The sequence below is a fragment of the Hesperophylax consimilis genome, chromosome 18 (assembly GCF_061612785.1).
Source record: "Hesperophylax consimilis isolate HC1 chromosome 18, BYU_Hcon_1.0, whole genome shotgun sequence".
Lineage (NCBI taxonomy): Eukaryota > Metazoa > Arthropoda > Insecta > Trichoptera > Limnephilidae > Hesperophylax > Hesperophylax consimilis.
This window is the reverse complement of record NC_142853.1, coordinates 10,269,701-10,281,765: the sequence shown is the minus strand read 5'-3', so window position 1 is coordinate 10,281,765 and position 12,065 is coordinate 10,269,701. Positions and strand designations below refer to the sequence as shown.

Sequence of the window (12,065 nt, the reverse complement as noted above, 5' to 3'; positions counted from 1 at the left end):
AGAAATTGGAGGCTGAAAAAGTTGTAAAAACTTCAAGACGCTAGTGCTAACCGTTCAAGAAATTTACTGCTTAGGCAAACAGATGTTGACTCACAGAAAAGTGAGATTGTAATTTTATGGTATTTTAAGTACATGTTTTTTATGCTTTCAGTTCTGTTACTTTTACATTTTATTTCTCCAATACCAGATTATTAGAAGTCAGGATTTTTTTTCTAGTGCAAAAAATACGGGACTAACTACCATAATATTGGAGTTTTACCTACAATTAAAACTCTTATTATGATGCCTTCCTTATCCAGAATATACCTTGGTGATATAGCATCTCTGTTTCTACCCGATTTCGGCTTCTCTTAACTTTTTTCAGTGTTCAAATTTCGCCCCATTTGCCGCGTGATTCGTCCCTCTGTGAAATCAACCACTGCCGCCAACAGCTAGGCGTGTACGCACGCGATGAAGCGACGCCGTTTTCCTCAATTGTAGTCTCACCAGACAGGGGATGAGGAATATTCTGGATAAGGAAGGCAACGTAATAAGAGTTTTAGTGGTAGGTAAAACTCCAATATTATGTAGTGCTGAATATAAGCATCGGCTGGAGGTCTGCCCTCACTCCGATCGCTTCTCCTTCTGATTCCAGAATTGGTAGACCTTTGGGGGTCTGCCCCCCTCAGGCGAATGATTGGTCTGAACAGGTTGTCAAGGATGACATCCCCGGCTCCTGAATATAAACATCGGCTGGAGGTCTGCCCTCACCCCGATCGCTTCTCCCTGTGATTCATTGAATTCCTTCTGATTCGGTGAAGTGATCTGCCGATGCAGGCTGAAGGCTTTCTATTTTAGGTCTGGTAGCCATATACTTTTGTCCATTTGGGAGCTACTAGTAGGTAAATCACTTTGGAGTTCAGATGAGCCAGCACTCGGGGAATTACACGCCAGAGGAAAGTGTCAAGGTCTGTTGAAAGCATTCTGAAATACCGCCGCTTTATCTTTCCTGTCTATGGTTACATATTGCTCCACTACATGAGCTGTCAAAAAGGTGAACATGTCCACAGTGGGTCTGCCCCATTTGTGAAATATCTGTTCTGTTGCGGGAGGCAGAAGGTGCCCCTCAGGAAGTCAAGATCCCCGGGACAAGTGGTCCGCAAGACCATTTTACCGACCTGATAAATAGTGAACTTGCAGGATTTATAGTATTTATCTGAGACAAATCTGAAAGGACAAATGAAGGAGACTCAGGGATTTCGTCCTTTCTTCGTTCGTCAAATAACCGAGAACTGTTCTGTTTTCTGATTCTAGTCTGATTATCAGAACTGCAGAACTTATCAATCCTTTGTTCTGGTATTTTAAGGCATTTAGTATCGGAAACATTTCTTTAAAATTGCTGCGCCGACCCTGTTCTTCCCCGGTCCAATTCCCTGTAATCGGAGTATCGTCCACCTGAGCGCCCCAGCCATGATCTGCTGTCTGGGTCGAGGGGAAATGAGAGGCATCGGGGACATGTAGTGACATAATAATCATTAGAAAACGACGGTGAGTCTCTGCAACTGGTATGTGGAAATATGTCTATTTTTATCATCCAGTCAAAATGTGATTTGAGAAATCCGGAAACTTTCTGACGAGATATTTCAAGAGAAAATTTCTTACCGATTAGTGACTAAGACTTTTCAGGTTGAGGGTCTGTTGTCAGGACCTTGTTGACCAGGAACATTTGGGAAAGAAAACCAAAGTTGTTGACTGCCGGATCCAATATGTTTTAGAGGATTACTGTTTTCTTTGTCATTGCTGGGGTAGTCTTTGTAACAAATCTTTTTAAAATTAGGGCAGTTTGGCGTAATAATAGAGGCTTTGTACAGAAGGGGATTCTTATTTCCCCTATTATTTTTAGAACAGCTTCGGGAGCATTTAGAGCAGCCCAATTGTTTTTGTAATTCAGTAATTACAATGCACGAAATTTTAGTGGTCTCCAGTGGTGCACTCCTGTAGTAACGCCGGTTAGAGGTCTGCCCTCGCACCGATCGCTTGCTACTCTCCTTTCCCTCCTTTTTAACTCCAGTGGTGGAGCGATAGGGGTCTCTTTGGGGGTCTGCCCCCCTCAGGATGGAAAGAAATCTCGGGTCGGAAAATGTTGAAATGGTTTTGCTACCTCTTTTGTTCCGGGCCCCTCCTTTGGTGGACCAGTGGAAGTGTTGGTCTGTGGGAACGACCAAAAAACAATTCTTTACTCCTTCCAATTTCCGCAACTGGGTAGAGAGTACCTCTTCATTGAACAGATGAGAGAGAAAGGAAGGGATCTATATCAGTATCCTGTGCTTTGAAACCCCATTCCTCCAGTCGCTGCAGAGACTGCTGCCGTTGTTCCCTTTGCTTGAGTGCTGCATGCGTCATCGCCGCGGAGGATTTTTCAATTGTGGCGTATTGAAGAGACGCAGAATCATATGGCTACAACTCAAAATTCACCTCAATCTCTTTAAAACCCGGACCGGCACGGTGGTCCTTAATGATTTTGTTCTATCTTACATTGCTCCAATATTTTTTAATAAACCGTTGAAAGCGCTCTAACACCCTCGAGTCTGTCTCGAAAAGGTGCAGGCATTAAAGATCATTTAAGAGAAATGTTTGAAAAATACGAGGATTATGCCACATATTCTCTGAAGCTGCATTCTCTACGAATCCTACTTCGAGAGTTCAAGGAATAAAAACTATCGGAGCTTGGTGAACGCCGGCGATACCTTTTCGTTTATTGTCACACTTTACGGATTCACATGAGGAACTTTCAGAACACAAAATGTTCATCACGATTTACACTCGCGCACAAGGGAATTTCACCCGCTTCGAGAGACACAACATTATCTGAGATTGCGTAAAAATCTTTTGGAGAAGAAACAGAATCTTCATTTTAGTTGTGATAATGCAACTAAAGAACCGTTCGCAGTAGAAACATGATGTCAATTGAGGAAAACGGCGTTGTTTCATTGCGTGCGTGCGCCTAGCTGTTGGCGGTTGTGGTTGATTTCACAGAGGGGCAAATCGCACAGCAAATGGCGCGAAATTTTAACACTGAAAAAAGTTAAGAGGAGAAGAGAAGCCGAAATCGGGTAGAAACAGAAATGCTTTGTAACAAAGGAATATTCTGGATAAGGAACGGCACTACATAATATGTAATTCTCCCAAAATACTAATGGAAGGTAAGAATATGGATTCTTCGGTGGAAATCTTTAATTTATCACATAAAAAATGAAATTTTTTTTTGCTGGGGCAGTTCTATAATTATAATTTGATACAATTACAGTAAAATAATTGTTTATAATTTTATAAAGTATTCCTAAGTAAAAGCTCCTATATTAGAACTGGATTCCATACCAGAAATGTTAACATGATTTTTTCAAAGTAGGTCCAAATTTCGTAAAAAGTGAATACTTTACAAAAATACATTATGTAAGCTATTTAAGACACCACAAAATTAATCTTAGACGATTAATTTTGGCAAGTTCAGTCTCCACCAACTCATCTCCGCTTCAATCTGGTGCTGACCATCGACCTGGAGGATTCCCCACTGACTACATCCACCGACGCAGTGTTGATCTTCGGCCCGGGGAATTCTCCATCGATGAAGTCCACCAGGTGCGTGAGCATCGGTCCGGTGTCATCTTGCAACTTCACTGACTTAATAAACATTGTGAACTCACAACCTCTTTCATTCATCACCCTACCACATACCCAAAAATATATAGAGGTTCGACAGTTGTATTTCACTGACTAAATAAAGTAAATTAATAAAGTTGCGTGTAAAAAATATACAACTTTTCACTATATATCCTATAACATGTAACTATAAAAAATCCAATCAAAATTGTGGGACATGTACAAACTTTGGCAAAAATGTCCATATACGAGATTCCCTTTTCAGCATTTGTGCACTTGCCGAGAAAGAAATAATCTTCCCTTCCCCACTACCTTCAGCCTCACAACATGCCCCAATTGCAGATGCCATAGTCTCACTGGCTCCAGACGGTCGACTGGCTCGGGAGCAGTCGAGACTCTTGTACAATATTCACATTAAAAATAAAAGTGTATCAAAGTGTTTCTTTTCAAAAAATGAATTCATTGGAAATTCTCGACATAATATTTTTATTGCTATTTAGTACCTGCATGGGAATATTGAGTATGTATTTGAAAAATGCCAGTATGCTACGTACATATATGTATAATCACAGCTGTTTCAGAATCATGTTGCAGAATCTAGGTAGTCGTCGAGCCATTTGTCTAAATCCAAATCATCCGATACCGTGGGGTTCAAAGGTTGGGCTGGGCTCGTCACTATTTCAAGAGATTTTGGCACAGAGCTATTTGCTGCAAAAAACAAAATAGATATTAACAAAAATTTCCTAAGCGATATGAATGCTTAACAGCTCTTCAAACTAGCGGCCACAATCTTACAATCAAAATGCAGCTCTGCTAGGTAGGTACTGCTAAATGTATACTTATGTACATTTTCCATGTTTCGAATTCTAATTTAAAAGTTATTTTTTTTAAACGTATAAAATCTTTCCCTCAGGGCCTATCTTTAGGAATACTGTGTGGAGGGTTTTTTTAGGAGAAGAAGGAGTGAACATGGAAGTGAGGAAACAGAGGCCAGCAAATCGTTCTACAGCCGAGCTGTTGAATTCAAGAATGAGTTGTAGAAGCGATCCGTTCTCATGTGACAAATGTCAACGGTATATATATGTTGGGCGCATTTGGCGTGTTTCTCAACTGCGCCTGTGCCGAAGGAATCAATGAGGCTATTCAGCAGCATTTTCCATCATAATAACGGTTGAACAAGGACAACATACCTATTTGACGCCTGTGCTGTAAAGATTGTTAAGATAGGGGAATCTAGCAAATAGACGGCCTGATTCTGCACAGAGTCAAGGGTTTTTTTTAGGTACTTTGGGGCTTAAGACTCAACAGTGGCTGCCAAATACAACAGTGGGGCATACTATTGTTTATTAGAAGGCACGTATATAGCAAATTAAAATTATAAATAGGTAATATTTAACGTTTATTTACTAACCTTTCAACACGTCTGATTCTGTATTAATCATTCCTAATATTTCATCCAATTGGTCATCATCTTCTTCAATGGCAATATTTTCCATTTTCTTTACTGGAACCTCTAAATTTTTCTTAGTCTGAACTTCTGATTTTTGCTCCGATGTTTTCACCGGTTCAATTGACAGATTAATTTTTATATCTTCAATTATTTCATCGTCAAACGATTCCTCACTGTTGATATTTTCACTCTGCAATGTTTTGCTTTCCGTATCTTTTTGCATGAATTTTTCCAGTATATTTTTAGAGATTTCTTTATCTTCTTTTTCAATAGGTAGATTCTTCCTGAATTTTGCCATGTTTTTGTTGGCGGTGTTGGTCATTCTTGTCACTTGATCAGCGGAGAAAATTGCTGCGTCAAGTCGATTTCTTTCATAAAAAGGTACACACAAGAGCGCAGAGGAGATGTAATTCAAATCCAAGGAGAAGAGATCGCTGTACTGAGAAGGCTTCTTGCTACTGGTCCAAGTTTTCTCGTGCTTGAATTGAAAATGCCCCCCCCTGGATAATGGCATTCGGAGAAGTTCCTGAAAGAAAAATAAACTATTTGACCTGTTTTTAACCCGTGATTGTGACCCCTCGATCCGCAAAGTTATACACTAAAACACCCACATTGTGTCCAAAAATGCAGTTTGATGTGATGATAGAATGCGTTGAGGCCAGCGTTGTGAAGGTTAATAATAATAATGTTTATTTCAGCTGGACAGAGCGGTGTGTGCAATGCTCTGCCTGCCATAAAAGTTTACATTTAAGTTAATACATACATAAAAAGAAAATCAATAAAGAAATAAATAAAAATAATAAAAAATGAATACATTGATGAGCACATTAGGGCTTTATGGTGGCTTGAGTGAATTCTCCATCTCTGGTGTAGGGGTGCTCTCTGCCACTGGGCAACGGCCTGGACAAGAGTGTTGTCCAATCTCTGGTAGCGCTGACTCGTCCCGGCTATTCTGTGGCGCATTAAAGCAGCAAACCCATGCACCCTTACTTCGGTGAACATCTGTGAGGCGCTGCATCGCCAGGGGAGGCCAAATAGGGCTCTGTATGCGTGGTTGTACTGTACTCGGAGTGTGTTCATGACGCCTTGTGTGTATGTCGTCCATAGCTCGCTAGTGTAGAAGCTCATACAATATGTTTGGAAAAGTTGCTTCTTCACCGGAGGACTGCATTTGTTGAATCTTGTATTAAGGCTTGTATTTCTAAATACCAAATAAATAAGTTATATGGTATCTTGTATTATTTTTTTTAAATAAAATAAATGTTTTGACTTTTATGAGGTGAAAATGGTTGCAGCGACCTAGAAATTTCCCACAAAACTGCAAATTTAAAAAATCACCATTCAAGAGTTTTAAGTTCTTTAGTTATACAGATTTCTTGGTTATAATTAAGATTTACTACACTGTATCAGACCGAAGTGAGATACACAAGACTGTAATGGGCCGGTGATCCCAATCCGTGGAGGCGTAAGGCGTCGTCCTTCAGTGGCGTGGAGGGGTAGAGCGGGGCGTCTCTGTAGCCGTTGTAGAGCTCGTCCAAATGCTGATTCTCGTCCTTGTTGTAGAGTCCGGGTCGGGTCCGTAGAGGCAGAGAGGTCCGTAGTCCGGGGTGAGGCGAGGGGGCAGAAGAAAAGAAGGCGAGTAGAAGCAGAAGTCGGAGCGAGGTAGAAGGCAGAGCAGAGAGAGAGTTGTAGAGCTGGTGGTGGTTGCTGGCTATCTGCCTTTCTGAGGGACTGTTTCCCGTTTTATAGGCCGCCGGCGGACGCGCGACGCTCACACGGGCCCACTTTCTCTTTGATTCCTGGAATCGAGAGCCGTGTTGTGGCGCGATCGCGGCGCCCCGCTGGTCCATTTACCGCCGTTCGGCCGGTAATTTCGGGCCCGTGGTCGAACGCGACCACGGCTTTTCTTTGTTCAGGCACGATCCTCAGAATCGCGCCTGTGGAACGTTATGACGGCGGATCATTTCTCACGTCATGACGGCGCACGGCCCCTTGCTTCGGGCCGTGGCCGAACGTTCCCTCTCGTACAGGCACAATTCTCATAATCGTGCCCGAATTAAAAATGCTATTATGATTTTATCCCCAGCTCTCACAATACTTCTCTGCCCGTATACCTCTAGCCAAGCTCTGACTCTTTCATTTATTGTATTTACATATTTGACAATTTTTTAGGTTTTACATTACAACATTTTACATGAACATATTTCGGCAGTATATTTAATTTTAATTAGATAGATTTTAACATGGGCGACCGCGGCCGAGCCCGGAGCAGTACGTCCGTTACATACACAGTTGCTTACCACTGGTGATTAACACTCATCAGAAAACATTAAAACATTGGCCAACAATCATCTTTTATGAAATGATCGACTTCCATGGTTTGATCTTTCACATATCGTCAATATTCAGGCAAAAGTTATAGCAGTATTACAAACTTACTTCAAAGTCAGCGCCATGAGAGTTCTCTTCCACTAGGTCATAATTATCCACAGGCAGCTCATACTTGGTCCAGTTACTTCTGATCTCACGCTTGGAGTATTTCGTCGGTCCGTCGCTGATTTGGAGGACTTCATCAGGATCTCGGTTGGAATCTAAAGTAACTACCACATTTGCGGGAGTTTCATCTGGTTTTACCGGGGCTGGAATAATTAAGCGATAAAAATATTAAATTTAATCCACATTTTTTATTTATTTGTATGCTGATACTAATGGTCCTACACACTAGTGATAGGATGAATTTTTTGTAAAAGTATAGAAATTCTAAAATTAAATTAAAGCTATAAATCTAAAGTGCATCTTTAATAATCTAACTTTTCTACTGATTTTCAAGTTTCAATATCTAATTTATCTACATTCGCTAGATACAAATAAATGGTAGTATGTAAAAAAGAAAATATATTAACTTCTTGAACACCAGCGTATCCTTAAAGATATGTTTAAAAAAATCATTTCACCGAATATAACTAACCATTCTACGGGAAACGACATAATGGTCGATTATATATAATTTTTATAAATATATAAACACATTATCACATGGTCTGGTGGATGAACAAACATGTAAGTTATGATGAAATTAGAATCAGACGGCTCGCGGAGATTTTTTCGTCAGCACACCAAGAATTAAATATAATTTAAAATGAAATACCTTATAATGAAAACATTAATTCAGTTGGCTATCTCAAGTAGCCAGGAAATGTTAAGATATTCATTCAACGTATTGATCGAATATAAATTAGAAATTAAAACTTTGAAACCGATACAATAAAAATTATAGAATGGGAGCTGAAACTTAGATCTTCAATACTTTTACAATAATAATTTGGTCACTAGCATGATGGGTTGTTAAACAAAGTTGAAGTAATGACGCGCACTCAGCAGTTCAATACTAGATATTGTGATGCTTTTTTCAATAACAATTCCATTCATTTTAAAGAAAAAGATTACCTGCAACTGGTTTAGAATCTTGGCTTCGTTTGTTTTGAGTTTGGAGTTCTCGAAATGGTTTCTTTGGGTCTTTGGATTCACCTTTAGTATTTGTGTTCCCCTTGTAAGGTTTATCGCTTTTGGCTCCTGGTTGACCCCTGGATAAAAAAAATACAAATAGAGCGATGTTCTGCAGAAGTTAAATTATGTTACATTACACTATGCAATCAAAACGAGAGCTCAAGGTCAAATAAATAAACAAAAAGGTTCAATTCAAACCCTTGCATTTACCTATGAAGAAATTAAGAGGAAGCTACAAGCCAAAAATGTATATATTCTTGGTATACCTTATATCGTAGGTAATAGGCATTAAAATCGCTTGACAAACGTAGTCTAGAAACGTTCGATTTCAAGCAAAAAACTGGTTTTTATTTATTTTATAAATAATTTTATAAGAAAGCTAAAAATTTAATCAAGTGAAACTGTCACAGATAATCTTAGCTATAATACTGTATTTTTTAAAAGTTGTTTCCTTTATGCGTTCATACATTTCGCTTGAAAAAATATTTATTTTAGTAGTTTACATTTATATTTTTTATTGAGTAATTTATTTTTTTATTTGTATTCTACTCAAGTGAAGCGATAGAAAAAACCTTCAGTTTATCTAAAGCATATTTTTTGGTATTCATAATGCACACCAGTTCGTTATAAAGAGTAATCAAAATAATGATTTGGCATTAAGCTTCGCCTTAAGTTGTATTTTTAACCAGAGTTTAAATCTTGGATTAATTAATTGAGAAATATAAGTTACTAAGACAATGCGCACAGTTTCACTGAACTGAGTCCAGTGGACATACTTCAGCGGGCAGCTATTTCGTTTGTAGAAAAGATTATTTGAATGGCTATCCTTTTCATAAGCGGTGCTAGATTTTTTGTTAGATTAATATAAATATAGTGTATCTTTTATCTTTATTTTAGGTCGGAAGTCCCGTCCCAGGACCGTTTATCTCTACGAACCAAAATTTCGTTCGTCATCCGATGTTTTCCTACAATATTCGGCTTCGTTTAGTTAGCTTAGTGTGTCCAGGAGTCCATCTGGTATGTTTATGTTTTGTATTCTTAATATTACATTGGTATAAATTTAATCCTAACCTTTCATTGGTATAAATTTGCACTCCCATGTTTTGTTTTTTTGATGGCTACAATATAGTTTTATAAAGCTCATCTTCTTTTATTTACTGATTTCCTACCTACTAGACAGAACACTAGTCCCATAATCCTGAGCTGTGGTCTCTCATCTGCCTTATAAATTACACTACATTGAACCTGAACATGATTCCTTTTGGTTTCAACACCTCTTTTATTACTGAAGAGTTGAGAAAAAAATGGAACTCACAAAATTCATTTTTTGACAAAAGATATTTGAATACCACATAGTTTCTGATGGAAATTGTGGCATTGACCTATAAATTCAAAACAAAAAATTCTGTACAAATTTCACGAGAGTCCAAGAGACCAAGCGACAGTTTTTATTTGCTGTTTCAGTAAACAGAATTGCATTTTTGTAATAATAGTTTATTGAACAGGTATATATTCTTATTGAACGTTATTGTAAGAAAACTTTTTACTTACTTTCTATTTCTTGACTTATCAGACATTTTTCAGTATTTTAATCCTGCTCACGTAAGATTGTAAGACATAAGGCTCAATCTGCTTTAAAAACATGTAAACTGTTTTTTTTTTCTGGGATTAACCTCAAAACATTATGACAGCTGTCAAGCATTTGTTTATTGCCATGTGAGGAATTAAGAAAATATTTCAAGATTTATTTTTAGTACTTATCTACGCCTACTTTAGAATTAGAACTTATGGCAATATTGAAATTCCCGGGCCATATTTGAAATCTCCGGACTCCGGAGAACGAGAACTTATATTTAACAACAAAACTTTAAAGAGTCGGTTTTCCAACTTCACAATTCTTTTCACTTCAAAGCATAATAAATGATAGCGGAATATAAAAAAAAAAATAATGTGACGAAAGTACAAAATTCAAGTTGGTATCTATTCAATTGAACGACAGTAAAAGATCCAACAGCAGTGTCGTAGTCTAAGGTCCTTGAATGTACAGTATAATATTATATAATAACTTTGTCCGTCCTTGGTCATAGTCATGCTGGAGTCCTGGAGTCTCAAAAGGCAAGGTCAAAATATTATCATTTGTTTTTTAAACTGTTTTGTTATATAAATGATTTTTTTTTAAATGTTGTTTTAAACCACTTTATTTGAGTTATATAGGTCGACTGGTTTCGGTTGCACTCAACCTTCTTCAGGAGAATGGACATATAAACGTAAATATGATTTATTTTTATTTTTATGATGTATAGTGAACAAACCTGATTTTTTCCATAAAATGTGCTGGGAATTTCTAGTCAAAATTGCGGAAAATGAAAATATTTTGAAAAATACCTACTTTTGATTGGTTACGTATAATATGTTAATTGATATTTATATTATTACTATGACTCACAGAAACATTGTTTTTATTTGGCTTTAGACAATTTTTACATAATCCGAATAAAACTAATTATTTTTTTTCAGAATTTACTGAATATTCAATGAATGCAAAAAATCTACTTATTTTATAAAAACTGATTATAGAACAAGTTTGAGGACTTGAAAATTAAACCATTTCCTCCAAGATTGCACACCATTTTCTATCTGAAACTTCTAGGTCAATGATTTTCAGCTCGCAACGACAACGACACTATTGGAAATATTAATTATGGCAAATTGCTGTATTTAGCCACCGACCGAAGTTTTGACCGGTTTCGACCAATAAACGAGTTTAGGCCGCGGTTTCGGTTAGGCCAAAAAATAGCCGAAATTTCGGCTCAGCCAAAACCTGCGTTCGTGATGTGTCGGATCACGTTCGGCTTTAATGTGTATGCCTCTTTCTAGAGGTTATTCTTAACTTAAATATTATATTAAAAGAAATTAATAAAAAAAGTAGTCTTAAAGTTCAAAGTTTAATCAATGTTTAAGCGCAACGAAGTCCTATCTCTTCAGTTTTGCATTTCGTCTGTCTGTTAACGTGTGTGTACGTTCCGTTTCCGTTTAAGAATGGTAGCCGTTTTAATGGTTCTGTGGAGAATCTTTTTTTCAAATGTGAGATCGTCGTGTTTATTTGGACTTTCTTATTGGAATTTTTTCAATATTAAAATATACCTGTTCGAAGAAAGATTGAACAAATAATTGTCATTGAGATAGTGATGTTTCTTTGGACAAATTGTACAATTTCTTATTTGAAATATAATGAATGTTACCTACATAAAATGCATGGCTCATAATTAAGTATGTAGGCATTTACGAAAGTACCTACTTACAGATTTTAGGTTTTGATTATAGAAGAATAAATTAGAAACACACCTTTTGGACGTGATGTGCACAAAATGTTCACAGAATTACTAGTTCAATTCGGACTACTTAGCGTTTTGCATGTCGTATTTCTGTAAATGTGTTTGTTACGTTCCGCTTCCGTAATTCTGTGAAC

General features: G+C 37.6%; 1 protein-coding gene across 1 annotated transcript; it reads right to left on the bottom strand.

Moving 5' to 3' along the window:
• Positions 1–4,121: 4,121 nt before the first annotated feature.
• On the bottom strand, positions 4,122–10,270 carry Aven (Apoptosis and caspase activation inhibitor). Its single transcript, XM_089642385.1, has 5 exons — positions 10,148–10,270; positions 8,537–8,673; positions 7,529–7,728; positions 5,051–5,615; positions 4,122–4,347 (listed from the first exon to the last, which is right to left on the bottom strand). The coding sequence occupies exons 1-5, from the start codon at positions 10,171–10,173 to the stop codon at positions 4,223–4,225; spliced, it is 1,053 nt and encodes a 350-aa protein (XP_089498511.1). The 5' UTR covers positions 10,174–10,270; the 3' UTR covers positions 4,122–4,222.
• Between the last annotated feature and the right edge of the window lie 1,795 nt (positions 10,271–12,065).